The sequence below is a fragment of the Pelobates fuscus genome, chromosome 5 (genome assembly GCF_036172605.1).
Source record: "Pelobates fuscus isolate aPelFus1 chromosome 5, aPelFus1.pri, whole genome shotgun sequence".
Classification (NCBI taxonomy): Eukaryota; Metazoa; Chordata; class Amphibia; order Anura; family Pelobatidae; genus Pelobates; species Pelobates fuscus.
Genome location: NC_086321.1, coordinates 69,924,342 through 69,949,455, shown reverse-complemented (window position 1 = coordinate 69,949,455; position 25,114 = coordinate 69,924,342). Strand labels below are relative to the sequence as shown.

Genomic DNA, 25,114 nt, shown 5'->3' with positions numbered 1-25,114 from the left:
TCTATGTTAATTTATTTTTCCATAATCTGGAACTTCATAATTCTACCCAAGGTAACTCTTCTTTTAGTGCAAAGCCCCTAAGCTTTTGAAAGCTATTTGATATTCACCCAGTCCAAGTCTATGGTGCCACTTTGGCCAAATCATACCAAAAGCATTTTTTTTAATTATTATTATACATTTTAATGCCAAATGCAATAACCACAAAAAGCACATTATTAAAACAAATATATACAGTATACACATTATTGATGTTAATGCAAATATAACTTATTCTAAAATCTATTTTCAAATCAATGTGGGTGCTATTAGGGATATATTTGCCACGACAATTGAATGTTTCTGTTTATTGTTTAATTTTTGTAACAATTTATAGAACATTCTTTAAGCACTTATCTGGGGTTGTTAATAATCATTGGATTTAGTGGTTCTCAATTAAAATCATTTGATTGACAGTGTGAGGTGGCAGATGCACATGCTTTTCTCTGGGACTTATTTGATTGGACAGATATAATCAGAACAGGGATATGAATGCATAAGAGATGAAACCTGTTTTAATAAAATAAATATGTTGCACATTAAGCCTGTCTCCTTAGGCACGCCCCCTCACTCCGGCATCAAAGGTATGCACAAAGCCAGTCACTGACCACTCTGAGTGATTTGAACAAAACAACCTGCAGTAAAAGGAGAGGAGTACCAGGGGGACATATAGTAAGAATATCACTACTTGTTGGCGTTTCTCTGTCTGCAACCAGAGTGTGAATTAAAAGCAGCTCACTCAGTGCTGTTGGAGCGGAGGCGGTCGGCATACTTTTCATAAATCTTTCTGGCATGAGGGGAGTGAATAAGGAGGCAGGCGTATGGTGCAGAATTCTGCACAACATTTATATTTTTGTGCAAAAATAGAAAAATTTGAGCATGCAACAAATACCCTTCTGTCCCATTAAAGATTTTGTTTTGGCTAAATGATCAAGGTGAATGACTCCCCTAAAAATGTTTTTCCTTGCCATGACCAATGGAGTGATACAAAAAAAAAGTTTATTTGAATGCGCACAGGGATTAGAGAGTGCACAGGGAACCTTTTTTTTTTTTTCTCTCTCTTGTCCTGTGCAAACAATACAGTATATTAATGAGGCCAAAATCAAATGTATTCAAGTTGTATTGGTGCCTGGAGTGTCACTTTATCAGAGATCATCATGAAACTTGAAATATGCGGGTAAGAGCTCCCCTTTCCATGATTTATCCCCTCTCTCCTCTTCATGTTTGGGCAAGGGGACCATTTCACACTTCCCCGTCAGTTTATATGACATTCTTGGTGTGGGCTGTTTTGATACTTTTACTAATATCCCATAAACTGCTGGACTAATGGAATTTCCACCTCATGATTTTGCAGCAATTCTCATTTTCTGATTTCATACGGTATAAAAGTAACCTTCATTTTGTGATTTGGGCTGCAAATGGAAATGCTGAACTATTTGCCTTGTTTCACTTATAGCATCATAATATATGATACATTACAATTCCTGGAAACATTTAGTGACTTGGAGGTAGAACCAGTGTGACCAAAAGGTGGTACAGGCAGCTTCATTAGGGTGAAATCTACTAAAATCCAACAAATGGAACTGCACTCAATCAATCCATTTATAAAAGCCTGGGTGCAACCAAACCTGGGGCCAGCATCAAGGCCCAAGAAGTAGTGAATAGTCACCAAAGAAAGGAAAATGTCCGGACCTTTGTGTCGAAACGCTGCTGGAGTTTTAATACAAATGCCTATCTAAGCCTTGGAGTGTCGGGGCCTTTTCCTTTCTTAGGGGGCAATGTCCAGGTGACACAAAGGAGCTTGGGGGAAAGTAAGAGATGCACAAAGGCTCGGGTGGGGTGGGGGAAAGAGACACACAAGAGGAGTACAAAATATACAAAAAGGGTTATAAGATACACTAAATGATATGCAAGATATACAAAGGCAGTATACGATTCACTAAAGAGGGATGAAAGACAAAAGAGGGGGAAAAGAAATGCTAAGGGTTTTAAAAGACACAAAGGTGAAGACACATAGGATAAAGCAATGTGACATTTTTATCCCTGCTAATGCAACACTGCAGTCCATTTCCAATGTCCTTGGCATTATTCTTTGATACCGCCTGACCTGGAAGGAAAAAAAATGCTTGTTTTGGTCATGTAAACAATTGCTATATGTATATATAATTACTTTCTGACTCTCAAGCAGTTGGGTTACTATTGCCCAATAGCATGAGAGCTGCATCACACCCGCCTCAAAGCCTTCAATGAGGTCCTACAGGCAGTCTTCCACAATGATTGGAAACTACTGTCCTTGTGCTATCCTTCTGGTTGTAATATCTTCACTGTGCCTAGAGGGATATCAGCTACACCTCACTGACGAGGCCCAAAACAAGGCTGAAACAATCATCTGGGGTTGCTGTATCACTCGTGCAGAGTGAGCTTGCTGGCATTTCTGATCTGGACTGCCCGTACGGGTGAGACTAGTCTGATATGCTTCAGATATGTTCTCTCTGTAATGGCACAAGTGAGCAAAAACAATTTTGAGACCTGATCGGGGGTGTACCGAACGGCAAGCTGTTGAGTCTCTCTAAGCTTGTGTCTGTTATATCATTTCTATGTTGCTTTAATATCTTCATGATTTAAATATTATAGTCAAGGATTTCCATAAAGATGGAACAAACGTTATTTATTCATGTAACATCTTGTTGCGGCTACCTATTTTCTTTTGGAGTCATTTTCCAGGATCCTTTTTTGTTCCTTGTGGGTATATATTATTATCCCAGCAGACCCCAGTTAAAAAGTCAAACCATTCTAAAATGAATTGACAGGGCAATACAGTGTGCTCTAGTAGGTATGGTTGGTCCTTGGAGTGTTCCATTATTTCGTCTCAACTTGCCAACTCCTTTGAATTAGACTCACAGGTTATATGAATTGCATTTTTAGTTTATTTACATTTATACATTTCTGATAAATATATTTTACCAATAAATAATGTTTACCTATAAAACATGATTTTATATATACACAACGAAACAGCTGTCCATGAGTGGTACACCAGCTTTGCTCCTCTTCCTGAGTTGTGTTTCAAAGCTGTTGTGTACAGCAGACACATACTCCAAGGAATAAAGTGGAATTATGAGGCAAAAATGTGGTTCTGTGTTGAGCTCATTTGCATATGCCTACCCAGAATCCTTTGCAGTAGTGGGAGCACTGTTAAAGTGAGATTTCTTTGGGAAAGAGCAAGTCTTATGGCTTGACTGGTGTGTGTGTATATGTGTGTGTCTTTATATGTTTTAAGGCCGTAAGGCCTGTATTTGTGGGAGGAGTTAAGCGTTCCATATAAACGCTACTCCTCCCCTTCCTACCTGCCGTACGCACGCTGTTCACCTCGCTTTCGTGACAGCCGAACTTCCGGGTTCACTGGTCCTCCTCGATGACCCCGCATTTCCGGTTTCCGGCCACACGTCCCGCCGGTTCAGAGCTCCCCCCTCCGTTCGGGGAAACTCTGCCGAAACGCTTCCAGCTGAAGTCCAGGTACCGGCGGGTTTAGCCACCTTCGGGCTATTCCCGCCGTTCGCATTTTAAAAATTACCATTGTGCAAACCCTGACTTAAAACTCTGCTGTACTGTACTACACTTACATCTATACCTTATGTAGGCTGTTAGAGGAATGTATAAATGTGAAATACCATTACATCACTGTTCTTCAATAAATAATTCTGTTGCAAGTTTCTTCTACTGATGCAGCTCCATCTATACACTCAGTGCAGCATCAATACACTATATAAACAGACTGTTTACAAACTCATCAGGATTTTAGGAGAGTGTGGGCACAGGATGCTCGCAGAGCACCTTTCATGCAAATTCAATATGGGGGTTACTGCCTAAACAGTGACTTGATCAGACGTAAAAAATTCAGGCTAAAATAGTCGATCTCTGACTACAGATGAGATACTAAGCTACGTATTTAACTTAAATAATACAGTTAACTGCTGTATTTCACTTGTTTCTCTATCTACCATTATGGCGGTTCTAGTGAACAAGCTGTTTACCTATTTCAGCATTTGGTTGGGACAACAGTCTTGTCAACTTAATCTATGCTAAAAGGTTAGGTTGTATTTTATGAATTTCGTTGCTACTTGGTAGTCACATAAATCTTCCCAGGGACCACCCACGCTCCCCTCTCGCCAGCACCTAGGCGGTCACTTCACTTTCAATCACCTGTCTGGGGGGTCGGGGTCCTACACCCCCCCCCCCCCCCCCTCACCCCTTCACGGACTCATTAATTTCCGGTCCAAACGTTAATCTTGCTATGGTTATATATATATTAATCCACTTGGGTTCAGACTCATTCAGACTCATGTTGTTATAGTGGCTATGCTTTTCTACGGAGGGGGTAAAGGAAGGGATGCCAGTAATTTTATTATATCATGCACGACATATTGGCTACGTAAGTTTTCACTCCTACTTTCCATAATGTTTTTCGTATATCAGCGCAATATTTCTAAATCGGAGGTTTTGGGCATACTTTCCATTATGTTTTAATGTATCAGTGCAAAGTCCTAGTCATTCGGCTGGTATCTCCACCTAGTGGTTTGATGGTATTTGCTGTTTTATTCTGTATAATGTGTAGCTTCTCTGCCGTCCTGTTTTCAGGTTGTTAATGGTGTTTCTTCTATTGGTGCATCCCACGTAATACCACTAAATGCCTGACGCTATGCATGTACTGTTTTATTGGGTCAAGTTAATCTAACTAACTAAACACTGTGTATATGTTGGATTTGTTTTATCTCCCAGATTACGCTTACAATTATGCAACTCCTGTTATACATGCATCGAATTACCTCAGGTTCAGGCGTAACCGCCATTTGACATTCCCCGCTGATTTCTATTAATGTTGCATACTGTCATTTGTTACCATTAGACAATCACTAGGTCGCTATTATCGCCTATTTCTATCAGGTACAATTTTGTTTCATCCACACTTCAAACAACTGCCTCGACAAGGCCACGTTGTTACACGATGAGGTATCGAACCGACAATCACAGTTACTATTTGTTTCATTTTGTCATCTGCTAGCAGTAGACAATTACTGGTTCACTATTGCCGCCTGTTTCTATCTGGTATAAATGTGTTTTCGTTCACATTTCCTACAATTGTTACACAATTGGCCTTTGTTAAACGATTATCACCTGTTTCTATCAGGTTTGGTTTCATTGTGTTTCCTAACAACTGCCTCTACTAGGCCACGTTGTTACATGTTTGGGGTACGGGGGCTTGATTCCTGCCTTGCCTCGTCAGGCCACGGCTCCACTCCACAACTCTTCATTCGTACTCACTACCCGTAACAATCGTTTTGTTACTCACTACCTTGCTAATTTCACCCTCCTCTCTCCGTCAGCTGCTACGACGTTTTCTCGGCACAACGCCTTCATTTCATCTCCTTTCAGGTTTATATAGTAACCATCACGAGAATCTTCAGCACCCTCAGGGTCTATCGATACTGCACTATCAGCTATATCTCCATAGTACTTCACTATACTGCACATTATTTTCCTTCCCTCGACTTCAGTTCCTTCTTCTTTCTTCCTCCTTTCTCTCCCTTCGTTTCCTCTGTCTCTATCTGGGAATATCCGGGTATCTATCATTTACTACAACTTGGGTTTCCAAGCACGTTACGTTACCCCCTTATCAAGCCCCCGTCTAGGGTCAGAGAACTGGCTATCTAGGGTTAGGAGCTGGCCTTAGCTGTACACCGTAGCTGGTCCCGCGAGGCCAACTCCCCAATCTCAACACAGAGATTTTCGCCCCTCGGCCCAAATCATAGTTAGTGCCTCGCATTCACCCACCTATTGGGTTTATAGTTAGGGCCTCACCTGACACGGCCACACGTTTTTGGATCTTTACTGTCACCGAGAGGCCACCACCCCGCCACCACGCTAGTGGCTCGAGCCCCACGCCCAAATCATAGGTAGAGCCTCTCACCAGCCGCTTGGCTACTAGCAGGGCCTCACTTGTCACGGGGTAGTGAGCTTTTCGCTTCGGCACTAGTTAGCCAGCCAGTTCTATTTTACTTAACCATATTGTTGTTGTCATGTTCTTTTTCAGGATGTCCTACAAACGCAACGTCAGACGAGGGATTGCAGCATTTTCGTGTCTATTAGGGCCGACTATCCATGAGTCGCTCAGTCTCGTACCTCACCCAACTCACATCTCTCAGGCATAATCTGCATTTTGGCATCCCCTTCCGGTCACTCGGCTGTTGGGGCTCGACACAAGTTATCATCTAGAACATTATTCGTTTGCTCTTAGATACATATAACAGAATCGTGACATTCTTCCAAGAATCAGTGGAGCAGGACTTCCACAGGCATACTGATCACCCTGTAGTCTTTTCTACATTTTTGCCACCTTTTATTCAAACCTTCATACGTACATGATCGCACTATTCCGAACAAGCCTTTCAAACCATACCCCATTTTTTACACAAGATATCAAAGATAATTGGTTTATCGCTTCACAGTAACGTACGTACACAGATGGGAATACCGGGCAGTATCAGACTCCCAAAAAACAGCATTCGCGCCACACAACCAGGTCTTAAATCTATGTGCCTGCAACCATACAAGGGTTCGGGAACCCTACAACTCCACGATCACAACTAATCAGACAGGTAAGTCATGTCTCCCCAAGGAAAATTTAAGAAGGTACAAACACTACACCGCGTCACGTCAACGTTCGAACCAAACAATCGAGACACTTGACCTACTAATCACTCCCTATCTACTTCTAAATACGATTCTACATTCACATTCTACATTCACATTCCGTCATTAGAGTAAGTAGGACCACTGGCTGCTATTTTCACATCCATTCTATAAGAACGACATCCAGTAGCAGTACGCCGGAACAAACATTAGAGGCACTAGGAATCGGCTATATATTATACAGGAACATTCCCAACGCAGGAGTAGCAAGACATGGATTTTATATAGTGCTATAAGTGTGTTTTTCTGGCATTTCCTTTTGCCCTCTTTTTCAGGCCTACCCTCTACGTCGGTTCCGGCACACCACACCGACTTAATTCCAATCACAAGGTACTTCACTATACGATATTAACCGACCACAAGTTTTAAGGCCGTAAGGCCTGTATTTGTGGGAGGAGTTAAGCGTTCCATATAAACGCTACTCCTCCCCTTCCTACCTGCCGTACGCACGCTGTTCACCCCACCCACCTCTCCCTCTTATACAATTCATTCAGGGGGGCCCTCTTTTTCAGGCCTACCCTCTACGTCGGTTCCGGCACACCACACCGACTTAATTCCAATCACAAGGTACTTCACTATACGATATTAACCGACCACAAATATATATATAAAAAATCATGTTTAATAACTAAACTTTCTGTGTAAATATAGACTATTAAGGTCAACTTACTTCTTCAGTGTATCCAGTATTTTTTGTGTCTCTCTGCTTTTAGTGTGCTGAGTCCCGTACACTACAGTCTGAATTCCGAGACACTGTTAGAAAGCACATGGAGTAGATGTTTGTACACATGGGGTTGATAAATGCCACACATGTTTAGGATGCATTAACAAAGAATAGCGAATGTATATAGAAAAACAAAAACATTTGTGCCAATCTCATGCTGGCAAAGACAGAAGGCCAGCTCGAATTGTGGGATATAGAAAGAAGTTGTTTTTCACGGAACATGGCAAGTCCAAGCACAGTGTATGTAAAAGTCAGGTATACTATAAAGGAACACTATATCATTAGGAATACAAATGTGTATTCCTAAAACTATAGTGCATTGGAAGCCGTTTAGGTTACTGCCCCCCGCCTGTAGGTATTTTACTTACCTTTTAGCTCTCCCAGTGCAAGTCTCCATTGCCATGGCTGAGATCATCGAGATTGATGTACTCTGCCAATCCAATTCTTTCCCATAGGAAAGCTTTGGGTGACTAGTGCACATGAATGGCAACTCACCACTCTGAGCCAATCATAGAAATAGCAACGTTTTAATCAGCTATTTTAAGCCATTCAAACCCTAAAATGTAAACATTGCCATTCTGCAGAACGGCAATATTTCCACTTGCAGTGTTAAAATGGGGGAGCGTGACACCCACAAAACATCACTGAGATAAAGTGGTCTATAGTGTCCCTTTAAATACTGTATGGAATCTCAGTACATTGAATGTCTGGTGCCGAGAAGGAGAGAAGGCTGTGGTGGCTGGTGTACAACTTTCCTGCCTCCCCAGCACTAGACACCAGGGACAGCATGGAGCTTCTCTCTCTTCCTGTCTGAGTAAGGCAAGGAGAGAGATAATGAAATTAAAACGTTTGTGTTAGTGTATGTCCATGTGTTAGTGGGTATTAATGCTGTAGTGTCACCAACCAATTAATGCGAGAGTTTATAACTCATACAAATAATGATTTCAGACACAGAGTCCCTTGTTGATACCCTTGTGGCTGATACCTTTTCCCGGTATTGCTTTAAGCCTCTCTTTATGCGGAAAGTAGCAAAAAGCAGAAAAGCAGAACTATAATTTCCAGAGAAGTGAAAATTCCTTATCCCTTTACCCCAGAATACTCTATTGCAACATTTGCTGGATTACATTTAAAAAAGCGCAAAAGTAAAATACTTACGTCCACTTCACTTCCACATTCCGGATGACAGTCGTCCCATTATGCATTGAAACCACCCTACGCATTTTGCGTCTTCATGAACCTTTGACATTTCTCCCCCCCAGTGCCACACCTGTGCATGTCCTGTGCCTTTGGCAATGTAGGGGTTACTATGCTGACATAGCTTACATGTTTTACCTGGTCTGCCCAGGACAGAATGCAAATTAATATAAAAAGAGACATAGCATGATAAAAAAATAAATAAAAAATAACAATCTATAGCTAAGTTTTTAAAAGCAATTTGGTTTTACAAAAATCTCCACACTGACACTGCCTTTTTAACCACCATTTGGTAAGTAGTCACATATCCCAATTTTAAGCAGAGGTAGTCAACCTGGCCCTTACCGCCCTCTAGTGGGCGGTTTGGGATTTCAGGTGGGGGATGGTGGGTTCTGCAGAAAACGCCTGGTGGGCCTCGATGGCACAGGTGGACCTTGATCCTTTCATCTCCCCAGCCTGCCCATGCAGAGCCAGCCTTGATGAAGGCCCTCTCGTGCTGGTGGGGAGATCAAAGATCTCCCTCACCGGCCCGCTAGCACTTAGTTCCAGCAGAGGGAGGGAAGGGCCTCGGAGGCTCTGTGTTCCACAAGCAGGCTGGTCTTAGCATTGCCGCCTGTTATAATGGCAACGCTCCGATACATTGCTGTGCTTGCAGGAGGACAGGAGAGTCAGCCTACAGCCGGAGGAGCTGCAGGCTAAAGTTAACATGCCACCACTGGACCACCATGTCCCCCTCCCTGGTAAAAGGTAAGAAGAAGGGAGGGTGAGATTTTCACATCTCTCCTACCTACACACAGCATAGACCATATGCACCCTTCACACACTACACCCCTCACACACAGCAATCTTCACACACTGCACCCTTCACACACACACACACACACACACACACAGCATCCTTTACACACACTGCACCACTCACACACACAGCACCCTTCTCACACGCACAGCGACCTTCACCCACACACTGCCCCCTTCAGATACACAAACAGCAATCTTCACACACTGCCCCCCCCACACACACACACACAGCACCCCACAGACACACATAGAACAAAAGTAGAATAGAAAATAGAGGAAAAAAATTAAGTACATATTTAAAAAAAATAATAATAAATAACCTACTTTCTAAAAAACGAAACAAAATAAAATTAGTTACTGCTGCACTGGTGGGTGGTAAGGAAATTTTACCATCAACAAAGATACAAAAGTGCGTGGTAGGTATTAAAAGGTTGACTATCCCTGATTTAGAGCATAAATCCCCATACAGTTAGATTTTGAGCAAAGCATTGGGGAATTGCCATACTGTGTTGCAAGATTTACAAACAATGCACATACACGGAGTTAACATAATTACCTTCTTTAACAGTTTGTAGCCTTTCACAACGTTACCATCTGATAAGCAAATGCTGCCCATTATACTGAGGATGTCCGCCCCAATTTCACTGAATTCAGCGTCTGAGATCATAGCTTCATGGAGCAGACTATAAGCCTCCTAAAAGTCACAGGGAACAAGTGCGAAGAATTTTCTTGTTAAAATAATTGTTTGGATTGCAGAGCATTTAGGCACATGCCCTCCTGGGGTTGATTACTGCTGTATGTTTTATTTATATTAAAAGAAAAATGATAAGCCTACATGCATGTTATACTAACTACATTAGATTCAAACAAACAAAAAGCAGTAATGACTTTGGTGCGGATTAATTCATATAAGTTGTATATTGTATAAAATCAGTATGACTTTCCCTCCCCAAATGTTGGGATATTTTGGTGCAGAGATGGGCTAAACACAGTATAGTCATTTATGGTGAGGTCCTTATGTATTCAGACAGTGTAGCAAATTAGAAAATTGGGCTGTTTCGGCTCAGTACTCCCAATTTTAAAATTAAACAATCCCTAAAAGAAGACGTGTTGGGTCTTCACTTGTATATAACCTTAAGCGCTGCTATCCCATGTGTTAAATCATTTGGCCACTAAGAGGCCAATTGGACCCTCCTCCTGCAAACAGGGTGCTAGCTAGTAATAATCTGCCACAAATGGGTGAGTGTAGATAATGGCTATTAAAGGGAGAGAAGATTTATAATGGTTATTGTAGATGGTGTCTGTATAGAGGCCACTGGAGGAAAACACAGGGTCTTGCATAATTTCAATTGAAGGAAGGAACATGGTGGAAAATGATGTCAGGAGTGGGCGCGGTATGTAATAAGTGAGGAAAGTCACTAGATTTATGGGAGTGGGTAAAACAAATTCAGGATCAGTGCGACTATTAACAGTGTTTTTATAAAAAATAATATTTTTAGAAACCAGTTAATCAAATTGCTTGCAAATTACATTCTGGTCTGCTGAAATTTGATGTTTGGACTCTCCTCCTGTGATATAATGCTATACACACAGCAAATAGCCACATTTCAAATTACTTGCCTTTTTGTTCCCAATCTGAATTAACCATTTACTGTATTCAATGCAAGCATTTAGTGTCAGCTGATCATCTGGACCCAGAACTGTTTGATAAACTCCAAGACTTTCTTTAAAACACTTCTCAGCTGCTTCTAATAGAAAAAAAATCATGTTGTTACACCACCTCTTCACATTTCCATATTGTGGTGCCAGGTTTTTAGCGGTAACACATTGTAATAAAAACAGGCAATAAACATATAAATGAATAAATAAAAATAAACCTCACAAAAAAAAAAGAGACAAGGGCACTCATAGGTCAGTTTTCAATATAAAAAGTGTACTCTTTATTCTATTCAATATACAGGCATGTCAACGTTTTGCATCTCCTCTGTTCCTCTCTCAAATATAAACATCTATAATTAGCTACAAATACCCAATGGCTGCAAAGATCAGGAAGGTGCTGAGAACAGCCTTTCCTGAACCTCTAAATGTTTTCAAATGTTGCACTGTGCATAAACTTGAGAGTGTTGTTTTAAATAAGAAAAAAAAGCTTTAACATACCCTCATAGTTTGAATTTCCAGAAGCAGTGTATGCCTTAGCCAATAAGAGCTCAGTTTCAGCAGATTCAATACTGGGGTTGTTGTATGTTGCATGGGAAATTGAAACTGCCTATAGGGAAGGAATGCATACATACAGTTCAATTCTTACGCCATTGTTCTTCTATGAATCGTATCCCATATTATATTACATGTTACAGTGCCTGAGCAATCATTAATACACCTGTGCATATATTAATATATCTAGATTGTATAAAAAGAAAGCTACCACCTTGTGCACATATCGCGATGACACCATATCGGTCAACAAGAGAAATGCCTTCACACCAAGATTCCCTTGAGAGCATCATTTTCTTTATTAAAAACGTTTCGGAAAAAGCTTTGAGCACCTTTAAGCACCTTTATATTTTGTAAAATATACAATGGGTCTTAAAATGCATATGGTGATATGCCCAGTGGGCAATATTTATTGTCCTTTGCAATTATTTTGTCAATTAATGTGGTATGTATTCATTGTTTCAATGATATGGCTGATTAATGTAATGCGTGTAGTGGAGGCATGGAATGGTTACCCAGTAGAGCTGGTATGATTGATTACAGCACAGTAAGGGTTAATTTGGCTGCCTTTAACTAAGACCTATGAGATACACTGGAGATGAGATGTCTGGAAAGAAATGGGTTCAATCTTGTTGGTGTCTGGGAAAATACATTGCAGAGCAATTAAGCCAGGTTTTTTTATGTCAGCAAAAAAAAAGAGAGAATGAGAACTCTGAGAACAGACAAAAGTTTAGAGAGACTCGATAGCTTTCCGTTCGGTACATCCCCGCTCAGGACTCAAAATAGTTTTTGCTCACTCGTACCATTGCAGAGAAAACATATCTGAAGCATATCAGACTGGTCCCACCAGTACGGGCAGCCCAGATCCGAAATTTTAGCAAGCTCCCTCTGCACGAGAAATAGAGCAACCCCAGACAATCGTTTCAACCTTCTTTTGGGCCTCGTCAGTGAGGTGTAGCTGATATTCCTCTAGGCACAGTGAGCACGGGGTCCACGTCTGGATTACCCTTTTTAACTTGGGGTGAGCCAAGTTAAAGTATTTTTTTCATGTTTATAAACCAAGTAGTGTAGTGATATTATATGTTTATTGTAAGTTCCATGAAGGGTTTGGAAGTGATTTTATATGCTCTTTTCGTTTTGGGACATTATGTATGAAATGTATGTTATGCTTGGCCTCTATAATTGTCTGGATTCACCAAGATGATCTGGTCTGGTTGCAAAGAGATCAGAAGCATCTGTATATAAGTGTTTAGCATTGGAAATTTCAGGCAGGTTTTGGAATGCAAGAATTGCTCCGCATAAAGCTGGAATTTCTGCAACTCCACCCCCTTCTCATAAAAAGGGCTGGTTTAAAACCTGGGATGAGCAAAACCTTAAGAACTTTGTAATTCATTTTGAGAGCCAGAACGACTTTGAATTGGAGTTCCGTTTCCTTACTAAAAGCTCCAGGGGACAGAAATACCAATAATTTGCTAGTGCACCGAGTATTGGGTTTCCGTTAATTTTCTCCCTTTTTATTTTATCTGTTTGTTAGTGTATGTTAATTTGTTTGTAGCATACTTTGTCTTTGTACAAAAATTTAATGAGACAATTTTTTGATCATAATAGATAGGACTTTATTAAGTTCTGCCTCTGGTAAAGGAATCACATTACAAGACTTATAGAATAATACTGTGAGTTAATGGACATTTCTGCTAACCTGTGTTGCCTTGGTTATGGCAGCTTTTATAGATGAGTGGTGTTAGGAGGGAATATTTGCCATAATTTATGGTTTACTGCAGACAAGTAGTGATTTTTAACCCTTTCACACACTGAAGCAAGTTATATGCCTATCAGAACAGACGGTAAGAGAGGGAGAATAATGCAACACATGTTTTTGCATGAATTATATGCATGAATGTATGTTCCTTCATTTACACAAAAGTACATTGAAAACATTAATATGACAAAATAAATATAAAAGATATAGAAGCATTTTATGATAGAAAAAAAGGAAGAAAACAAAAAGTAGAGACATGTGACAGACTAGCTATAATTCACTGCTTGCATATATGTGGTCTCGTTTTTCACCAAGCCATAACATACTCTAGTTTTGTACCAGACCCTTACTTTTCTCATCTTTAGGCCTGACACACAGTAACAATGAAATAGGCAGCCATTTACCCCGAAACCTTACCTGCAATAAATACTCTATGGCATTGTCATGTTTTTTCCTCAGTTGTTCAGTTTTGGCCAAATTCCTGTACAGATCAATCAGTTCTGGAGCACTGTCCCCTTCGGAAGCAATAACAAGATTCACAGCTTGCTCAAAATAATTTCTTGCTGAACTTGGTTTATTTTGCTGTAAGCATGCCCTTTAAATATGGGGAAAGAATAATATTTTGGAAACAGATGTATAATGAAAAAATATATTTTAGAAAGAAAAACAAGCATGTAATTAAAGGGGTACTCCACTGCCCAAATACAAAAAAATAAAATAAAAAAATCACTATTTAGTAGATATACTCCCAACTAAACGTTACATGCATTCAAAACCCCATCGTGACGTTATGGGAATGTGCGTAACAAGCTAGGCAGTTCCCCAGTAGCCAATCCAACTGACCAGAGTCATGTGATTCCAGTGACACCGTGATTGCAGTGACAACGCTTGACTTGCAGGATTGCAAATGCATAATTAAAAGTTTTTATTTGGGGTATTTCTACTTACCAATGGTTTTTATTTATTTTTGTTTGGGAAGTGGCGTGTCCCTTTAATTATCCCCCTGGCAGGTGATGGACGAACAAACTCTAACCCTGAAATGTGTGCGTTCTAACATTCTAAAACTGTTAACAAAACAAACTAGATAACATTTGCACTTACATTCCGAGTGCAACAGCAATATCCTTTTCAGATATTTTTAACATGACTGATTTTTTCTCTTGCAATTCATCCAGTTCTTCCACAATCTTCTCGACCTTCTGGAGGCTGAGGTAGGACTCTTTTCCAGTTGGACAATTAAGGATATAAACTTTCTGCTCTGATCATGCTTAATTCTACATTTACTTCGAGCATCTATTTTAAAATCTGAATGAACACTGACTACGTAAGAAAATAATGTTTAATAGCATTTCTCCTTCTGGTGGTCAGACAGTTTTTGTTTTACTAATATTGACTGCTAGTGCTTGCTAGGGTAGTCACGGAGCCCAATTGGGTATTAAGAATTCTTGAGAATTATATAATTTTATAGAACAAATCTTTACTATTTAACTCATTGCAAAATGTGGTTAAAGCACTTAAAGGGACACTCTAGCCACTATAACCATGTCATGTAATTGAATTGGTTATAGTGCTCGGTGCTGTTGCTCCATTTAGTGTTAAATAACTTTTGAACAGTTTAACATTAATTGAGGGTCCCTGGCCACCCACAGACCAGCCAACACTTGACGTATTGATAATTCATATCAGCAACTTATCAATTTATGGTACCTCCGACTCCAGTGACCCAAAGTTGCCTCCAACTCCACAATGCTGAATCCACAGCACTGGAAGGGCATTGGAGTTAGTATTAAAATATCTCCGACTCCAAATTCGACTCTGTAACCCATAATTACTTCCAACTCCACAGCACTTTTAGAAATACCTTATGTGTTGTTATGCTGCTAAACTAGCCATTAGCCTCAGCCTACTTGGAATCTTCAGTGTTATGGCTGAAATAATAGAAAATATTTGCGTTATTCCAAAACAAGGAGGTGATGGACAGGTGTGAGATAGGAAGCACCCAGTTTGGTTCTTCATAGTTACTGTCAGTGGTTTAAAGGATATTTATTCTGCTGAAGATGTGCTATCCCCAGTGTATAGTAGATAGTCACCAGAGTTTCTAATATTTCTCTCTTGTCTTCCACAGAGTTTGACATATCAACTCCACGAAGGAGAATATTTTTAGCAGATTCGGCATGTTGTCTTGCCTGAGCTGGCAGCTCTAAATTTAAAGAAAAAAATATTACAAATAAACTCAAATAAGACATGATTGCACCAAAACTAAAAACATTGCAAAATATTTGCTTCCCAGGGTGTTGCAAGAGAGACTCAAAACCAAAGATAAAATAGGTCAGGCCAAACAGCTATTGAAGTGGCAGCTCCAGGCCAATGCTTTGAAATAGTTCCAAAGCAGCCATAACAGTAACAAACGGAATATAAATGCAATTTCTCTGAGTAGGGCCATCAATGTGTGAACTCCAGACCCACTGAGCCCTAAATCCAACACTGGGTTAAAAAAGAGTTCTCCTTAGCAACTCAAACTAATAACCAATAATGGCGATGCTTCCTAAACACCAAAAACAGTAGGCTTATTATGAGATGTGGGGAACATGGATTTAAACATTTGGATTTAAAGAATACCCTAACCAAGGGCTTCTGTAATCTCCAAAATCTTTCTAGAGCTTAGAGAAACTTACTTCATCTCCATTTACCACCAGATAAGCTTAGAGTTACTCCAAGAACTTCTGATTTGGAGTGGTCAATAAGTTGGTATGTGCAGTTTCGCTATAAAATGCTGCATGTACAGATTTTATCCCTTCGGCTACTGGAGGTGTAACTCCACCTTTGGAAGTGTCTTTGGGTTGTCATTATCCAAAAGAATAGTTATGGACTGGGTAATGTCTGCTCTGTGCATGTTTGGGGTCTGACAGCCAATGGCAGCACGCCTGACCCTGCGATCCACCCATGTCCCCTCTGCCCAGCTTTCCTGTCATACCTTCTCCCCTAGCGAGGGGGGAGTGACATCAGCAGAGGAGGATCAGGCTGCAGGAGAACTTGACCTCAGCATTTTAATGGAGGTTTAGCTATTTTCTTTTTGGGAGGGGGTCGGGGGGGGGGGGGGGGTGTAGGGGCAGGATGAAGAACTAGTTTGAAAGAGTTTCTTAAAACGCAATTTTTTGGTCGGAGTAGCCTTTTACACAGCTTAGATACAGCAAGTCTTATAGAACATATTGAGCTTGTTTATGTTATACCATACTGCATAATAAAAATACACATCAACAAGCACGTTATACACATGCAACTCTTCCCAACGTACATACAGTATATATGTTTATCCATGTTTAATTGGGATTTATTCTCTTTTCAGCTAGATATATTCATAAATGATTGCTCTGTTTATATATTGACAGTGCATTTTATCAGCAGACCCTGCTCCAAATACATCAAATTCCAAAAAAAAATGAATATAAATATTGAAAGAAACACTGATTGATTATAATGAATGGTATGGTTTAGCATAGATACAGATGTCTGTATGAATCTGACCACAGTTAGGTCACATTCATCATATTTCCAAGAGATTATTTAGACAATGTATCACAAATATGCATTGATGTTCATCATCACCGAACACAGCACGCAAGGCATTTCTCAGCGCGCTTAATTCTACCTGCACCGTGCCACTTGCTTTTGCTAGTATGAATGCGTTCTCAGGTTAAAACTTGGAGGTCTATGCACAACTATCAAATGTGCAGTTATTGTTTGTTTTTCTTTTTTTGCAGTTATAAATCTATGAATTATAATATGGAGGTGATTTGACAAATTTAGATGCAACCAGCATAGTTCCATTCCAGTTTGGTGATTTTATCACGTTTTACAAGCAGGTCGCCAATCTATTTCAGCTCACTATTTTAGTGATTCCACCACACGTGGTTATAGTCCATAACAAAATAGCTCCTTTGTCACAGACTCTCTCTGTCTCCTACCCTGTAGGACCTTGGCCATACTTTGCATATCTCCAGGGCAAACTGTGTAATGCATAATTAATTCAGAACACACAGTATCTACATTATACATTTTAATTGGGATTTATTCTCTTTTCAGCTAGATATATTCATAAATGATTGCTCTGTTTATATATTGACAGTGCATTTTATCAGCAGACCCTGCTCCAAATACATCAAATTCCAAAAAAAAATGAATATAAATATTGAAAGAAACACTGATTGATTATAATGAATGGTATGGTTTAGCATAGATACAGATGTCTGTATGAATCTGACCACAGTTAGGTCACATTCATCATATTTCCAAGAGATTATTTAGACAATGTATCACAAATATGCATTGATGTTCATCATCACCGAACACAGCACGCAAGGCATTTCTCAGCGCGCTTAATTCTACCTGCACCGTGCCACTTGCTTTTGCTAGTATGAATGCGTTCTCAGGTTAAAACTTGGAGGTCTATGCACAACTATCAAATGTGCAGTTATTGTTTGTTTTTCTTTTTTTGCAGTTATAAATCTATGAATTATAATATGGAGGTGATTTGACAAATTTAGATGCAACCAGCATAGTTCCATTCCAGTTTGGTGATTTTATCACGTTTTACAAGCAGGTCGCCAATCTTTTTCAGCTCACTATTTTAGTGATTCCACCACACGTGGTTATAGTCCATAACAAAATAGCTCCTTTGTCACAGACTCTCTCTGTCTCCTACCCTGTAGGACCTTGGCCATACTTTGCATATCTCCAGGGCAAACTGTGTAATGCATAATTAATTCAGAACACACAGTATCTACATTATACATCACCCTCGGGTTAAAACATCATATTTTATACATCACCCTCAGGTTAAAACATCATATTTTAAAAATGACATATATTTTACAAATTACTTTCTATTGAGTTGTATTAAAACAAAGTTTGAACAACGTTTATGAAGTTACCTATCAGAACTAAAAAGAAAAAACAAAAACAGTGCAGGTGATCTTTAATAACGGCCAGCATTAATATTCCCTACTCATATTAGCAATGTATGCACATTTTACCTACCTCTAAAAATAAGGTAACTATGACCAAGGTTTGCGAAGGCTTGAGCCAGTTTCCAATGTCCATCGCCATGCACAATTCGACTTAATGCCACACATCGGATTAACTCCTTATTGGCTCTGAGGAACTGCATGAAATAAAAATAATTTAAACTACAGATTAAATAGTGGTTTGAATAGAATAAAAAAATAATAATAATAAAATTGACAGTGTAGCTCTACAACATTGAAAAATACTGCTTCTCTGATATGCTGGTAACTTTTTATTTATTCCTGTAATACAAGCCCCAATTCCATCAGTTTCCCTCTCCCATCTGAGTACGGATTTTTCATTATTACAAGAATAAGGTTTAACAACACTGCAGGTAGCAATAGTTTTATTTTTAAACAGTGAAAGCTTCAACAGCTTATTAACATTAGAGAAAATGTGTCTCACGGTATTATTACAGAGTAACATTAACCCCTTAAGGACACATGACATGTGTGACATGTCATGATTCCCTTTTATTCCAGAAGTTTGGTCCTTAAGGGGTTAAAGGAACGGGAAGCAGGCTATAGAGCAACAATATCTCACCTCGTTGTCTTTGATATATTGCTCTGATAGTAGCTGTGCTTTGGATAACTTTTCAGAAGGGGATGAAGCAGATTCTCCGTAACGAGTATTTTTCCTTGTTGATGTGTAAGATCTGTCAGTGTAGTCTAAAACGCTGTTCTCTAACTCATCGGGTTCCTGCGCAGAGGTGTCTGTCTTTGGACTTCTTTTAAATATTAATTACAGACAAAAAAAATAAATAAATAAAAATAAATAAAACATCAAAAATGAAGAAATGTACTCATTTCTTTCATGTGGGCCCATCAGAAAAAAATTACACTTAATTTACATTGTAATTTACAGAGTATATAAAATAAAAATCAGTCCAGTAGGTAATATTAAGAATATTTATAAGGGTATTGGATAACTAAGAACAGTTATAAAGGATAGTAACAAGTTCACTGCATTGGCCGTAGATCTTATTATGCCACACTATTGATTGCTGATCTTGGCATTGCAAATGTTTGTGTACTTTCTTTCTCATGATGCAGCCATTAATGTTCTAGCCATTTGCCTAGGGTGGCACTTTCAGGGGGCGCGCCAAAAAACGCCACCCCAAGTTCCCAGACAAATGCCTTGTTTGCCTCATGTTCTGGGGCTGTCCACCTTACTGTGAGTGAGTGAGTGTAGCTGTCAGTGTGTGTCTGTGAGTGAGTGAAAGTGTGTGTCTTTCAGTGAGAATGGGTGTGCCTGTGACTGTGTGTCAGTATGTGTATGTCATTTTATGTGTGAATAGATCCTCAGGTTACTCGATAAAAACCCAGAAACGCGAGAATGGACTGGAAAAGTATTTAAATAATAAAATAATAGAGGAAGAATAAGTATCAAAAAATTGTGGTCAAGAATACATACAAAACTAATCAAGCCTAATGGCTACCTCCTGTCTTATGTACTCTTCAATGCATATAGTGCACTCAGTCTCTGGACTTTAATATAATCGGTATGGTCCAAGTCTGGGACATATGAGAAATGCAGAAGAGAATTACCTAGAACCCATGGTGTCTAGATTTATTCCAAAAAAGTGGATATACAAATACCACAACCACTTATCGTATTATGATATTCTAGTCTCCTTCATAGGGTGAGTAAAGATTGCAATCTAGTAAAGCGACTAGAAAAGTCTGGGATGGCTAGAAACTAGATGATATGTTATTCCATTAGTAGGAATGTAACCATCTAACTCATATTGTATATAGAGGAATAGCTTAGTAGCAAAAAACTGTCTAGGATTTGCTATATAGTAGCCAGTTGTGCTGGTAACAAATGAGTACCTGCTAGAGCTAGACTATTAAATAATAGTGCTCAAATCCTTGTGTACAGATATTGTGTCCTCTATAATGCAAAGCCTCTAATGAAAGCAACCAAAAAAGTAATCAAACTCAGACTAGGAAAAAAGACAGGAGGAAAAAGAGTAAAGTGATTAACAAGAAAACGTGCTATTGTGCAGAGCCATACTTAGGATGTTGGCTACCTGCACGTGGTGATAAGTGCCCTAAGAGTGAGAAAAAGTGACGGAGTGAACCCTCAACCCCCCCCCGGCTCTGCACAATAATACGATAAGTGGTTATGGTATTTGTATATCCACTTTTTTGGAATAAATCTAGACACCATGGGTTCTAGGTAATTCTCTTCTGCATTTCTCATATGTCCCAGACTTGGACCATACTGATTATATTAAAGTCCAGAGACTGAGTGCACTATATGCATTGAAGAGTACATAAGACAGGAGGTAGCCATTAGGCTTGATTCGTTTTGTATCTATTCTTGACCACAATTTTTTTATACTTATTCTTCCTCTATTATTTTATTATTTAAATACTTTTCCAGTCGATTCTCGCGTTTCTGGGTTTTTATCCAGTAACCTGAGGATCTATTCGTATTTAAATAGGGGTTATGCCCCGGGACACCACTGGAGTGTCATCTAAGGTGTAACTTTCTACAGTCTTAGTGGTTTAGCCCAGTTTCTGGACATCCACTATCTTTGAAAATTTTATTTTCTTTTTTTTGTCATTTTAACGGTATCTGAGAGTGTGTGCCTGTCAGTGTGAGTCTGTCAGTGAAAGTGTGTGTTGGTTAAACAGTGTGTGCCAATGACTGTATGTGTGTGCCAATGACTGTGTATCTGTCAGTGAGTGCATATCAGTGCATGTGTCAATGAGGGCATGTGTCTGTCGGTCAAAAAAGTGGCCTTGACACGAATTGGGGGGGCAAATTTAGATTTTGTCGGTGCCCAAATTTAGTCGTGCCTAGGGCAACACAAATCCAAAATACACCACTGGGTGTGACGCCACAAGTCAGAAGGATCAGCCACAGCGGTCTTGATCTTGGACTAGACCACTACACCAATAAGAATAGGCCAGTGGAATGGCTAGTATTGGTCCTTTATGGACTTGAGAGTTATCTAAAGGACAAATCTATGCCCTCACTGACTGTACGTATACTGCTGCTCCATGAAGATAAGCGGTGGCTGACCAGAATGAAAGCCCCTCAGGTTAACCAGGATAGAGATAGTACCTACCTGTGCACTACATTCTGGGATTGTCAGTGAATATTATAGGTTCCCACCAATGTAACTGCAGCACACTACCCAGCTAAGTCACAGTGTTTTACCAGTGTATTTACATACAGAATAGAAAAATATTCATATATACAAATATGACATAAAAAAGCTCACAGGTATAATCTGTATCTATTTTCTCCTAGTTAAAGTCAAAGTAATTATATGCTGCAAATAAGGGGATCAATGCAGATCCATGCATTACAGGCTATAGACTGTCTGTAATTAATACACAGAGTTCAGATGAAAAAAGATGATTATTCAGCTTTTAAAAGACATATTGCTTGTTTGTAAAGATGCGCACTGAGTACATTTTAGATAAAAAATACAGTTAGTTTGCTGATTAAATTGATAGAATTATATACAAATTAAATTTTGCTAAGGAAAAAATAAATAAATTAAGAAAACAACGTTTACAAAATATGTATTAAAATATTTTCCCAATTCTCATTAATATCCTTAGAAATGGTAGCCTGATAGCGCCATCTGCTGTCTAGTGCTGGAATGTTAGACTATCTACAGCTCTCCTGTTACATGACATAATTAAAGTGTTTAATTAAGGCACCATAACTACTTAATCTATGGTTTAACGTTAAACAGCTTTCATACTGTTTGATACTGAATGAGAGTCCTCGGCAGACTGTGATCCGATTCCCACCATCAGCAATGGATGGCAGTGATAGTCTTAAAACACACAGATGATGCTGTCAGGTTATCACTGCCACCCATAGTTGCTCAGACTAGTGCATAAGCATTAGCCATTGCAGAAGAGAGGGGCCAATCAATAGAAGCCCGGAGATCCTTATTCAGTATTTTAGGATTCAAAATGGTTAACACCGACTACTTCAGGCGCCACAATCACTACAATGATATGTAGTGACTATGGTACATAAAGTGTATCCTTAAAGTCGTAACATGCACATTATCCCACTGCTCCCACAAATGGGTAAGTCAGGGTCCGGGGGACGGCAGAACTATTATCATTTGCTGTCCTCCATCTGACATTTGTGTGCTTTCCCCTGATTGTGTATGGATCATGGTTGCCAATGACCTGATGCAGTGAGTGTCTAAAGGTTGTTGTTTTTTCACTAATCTCCAAACTGCATTAAATTGAAATCTAAAATCGCTGATCTGGAAAATTCTCCTACCTAGGTAAATGCATTGCTTTGGTTATTTTACCTAAATGTCGCTCTTCGGATTGCAATTCACCACGATTGGAGTATAGTGAATAAGCTCCTAAGAAACCACAACTGCTGCTTTGCCCAATAACAACATATTTATTTCAGTTTGCAGTGAACTGAAATCCAACAATTCAGATGCAAATTGGTCTAAATTTCCTAAACCTTTTATTAAACTCTGGATTGTTTTCCCCCATCTACTTTGATTACTGTAAGCAAGTTTTGCAATTTGAAAGCAAATGCATTTAAAATACAGCTTAGTTGTGGCTGACCTTATATTGCGTATAGTTGGATTCTTCATTATTCACAATATATATTTTTTTTTTTTGTTTGTTTTTTTGTTTTCCTATAAGAACAAGTTGGATTGGATCTTGTCTTTAAGTAATTAAGTGAAAGAGAACGAAGGGAGTAGTGGGAAATGGATTCGGTCATAAGTCTTTTGGACATAAAACGGTAGATTTATCTGTTATAATTATTTTAGGACTCATTTTCTCCCACTCTGGTGGTGTGAAAGATTGTATGTTTGGGGTTTTGCATTGTGAGACTATTATTTCTTATACCTGTCCTGTTGATATATGTATTTAGATCAGTATTTATTGTTATTGGATAGGTTTTGTATATATATATATATATATATATATGTTATGATATTTGTGAGATATGTAATTTTGATGAAATTTTCAACAAAGAAATATTAAAAAGAAAAAAGAAAACACAGCTTAGTTACGGTTTATATTAGATATAAGTACGCCTCCATGCTTTATTACAATAGTGAGTGAAAAGCGTTAGATTGGACTTTGCTTCCACAATGATGATTGGTGGTCGTACACTTTTGCATTTACACCTCTATAGACCTGTAAAAAAAAAAAAAAAAAAAAAAAAAGAACACCCATGCACTCAGAGGGAAATTAGTAAAGTACACTTACAGACATTGGGACCCAAGCTCCGCATATGAGGAGTCTGTGGGGATATAAATGGGGGAAGACTGCATCTTCTCTCAAACAGGAACAGTCTGTAAAAACAAGGACAAAGCTACTAGTGATAATAAAAAAGTATAATAAAGTATGTCACCTGGAAGAGTATATTTAGATTTCACTGTGTCTTAAATACGTCCTTGGGTGTAGATGTTATTATTACCTAAAACTAAGTAGCTCTCAATTTAATGACTGATTAAAGGCCTGAAACAACCAGGATGGGAAATCAATATACAGTCCTGAGAGTTCCAAATGGAAGTATTGATACTGGAGCTGGAACACTAAGAACTGAGCTATCTAATCAGCTTTATATAGCATTGCTGGTTAACTGCACAATATGGAGAATTCAATGTACACAAGTTACTATTAAGACACATTGTAATTAAATATTAATAAACAAGTGCTGTGCAGAGTAGCCTAGCCTCTTTCTACAGTTAAAAATAAAATGCATATGTTAAAACAGCACAGACATATGTGTGTAAATGAGTGAAATGAATAATATAAATTTTAATCTGACAAAGTAATACATGAAGAAACATGTTGGGAATTGTCAGATTTTGGGAGGCTGTCAGAGGTAACAAGACTTTTTCAAGACTTATAACACCTACTATTTGTCCATCAAGGAGACCTTCAGAAGATCTTAATAAAGGTGCTGGAATGAATTGATTCTTCTACTTATCATTCACATTCTCACCATTTCTTGTATTTATTAAATGTGTGATGTTTTACTTACTTAAAAGCAAATGTATTTATTTAAAAACATGTTTACATGTCTACATTACTTGCTTTTAAATATGACATGGGACTCATATAATAATACTACCTAAAATATACAAGTCCTTCACTTTGTTTCCATAATAATTTGCACAGTATGGGTTTAGGAAAGGTGTGTGTTACTAAAGTATCTATGCTTCAACAAGAAAATCAATTGAAATAACTTTATGCACGATATATCCCACCCTCTTCCTGGTTTGTGTAATTTGCACTTTAACTGATTGCATAAAACAGTAATTAATAACAATTAACCTGTACCTTGCAAGCTGAATGTAAATTTCCAATCCACCACGCTATCCTCCAGGCTCGAATTGCTGGTGCCATGGCAACGTAGAACTCTCACCCAGCGGGAGTCATGGCAACTGGGTGACGTAGAAGGAAAGGAATTATTTGTCCGCCATTTTTAGTAGGGGAAAATGAGGGTTGCTTCCAGTTTAGTGTCGCAATTCAGATGACTAGTTTGTCCTCTTGGAGGAGCAAGAGGCCAGCTTGTGCATGGGAGAGAGAGAGGGAGGGAGGGGGAGGTGGAGA

The 25,114-nt window shown here is 39.0% G+C and overlaps 1 protein-coding gene across 1 annotated transcript; it reads right to left on the bottom strand.

The window, feature by feature from the left end:
- Positions 1-1,885: 1,885 nt before the first annotated feature.
- On the bottom strand, positions 1,886-24,905 carry TTC23L (tetratricopeptide repeat domain 23 like). Its single transcript, XM_063456843.1, has 12 exons — positions 24,836-24,905; positions 23,762-23,847; positions 19,083-19,266; positions 18,513-18,636; positions 15,519-15,675; positions 14,577-14,702; positions 13,893-14,070; positions 11,663-11,771; positions 11,126-11,253; positions 10,062-10,199; positions 7,457-7,539; positions 1,886-2,143 (listed from the first exon to the last, which is right to left on the bottom strand). Exons 2-12 carry the CDS (start codon positions 23,824-23,826, stop codon positions 2,122-2,124), a joined length of 1,314 nt encoding a protein of 437 aa, XP_063312913.1. The 5' UTR covers positions 23,827-23,847; positions 24,836-24,905; the 3' UTR covers positions 1,886-2,121.
- Between the last annotated feature and the right edge of the window lie 209 nt (positions 24,906-25,114).

Excerpts from the sequence above, each read along its gene's own strand:
- TTC23L (XM_063456843.1), bottom strand. The coding sequence starts at position 23,826 with ATGCAGTCTTCCCCCATTTATATCCCCACAGACTCCTCATATGCGGAG. Across the intron at positions 11,254-11,662 it reads TGGAAATTCAAACTATGAGG|AAGCAGCTGAGAAGTGTTTT; the intron begins GTATGTTAAAGC and ends TTTTTCTATTAG. Across the intron at positions 7,540-10,061 it reads GCTACAAACTGTTAAAGAAG|TGTCTCGGAATTCAGACTGT; the intron begins GTAATTATGTTA and ends GCTTTCTAACAG.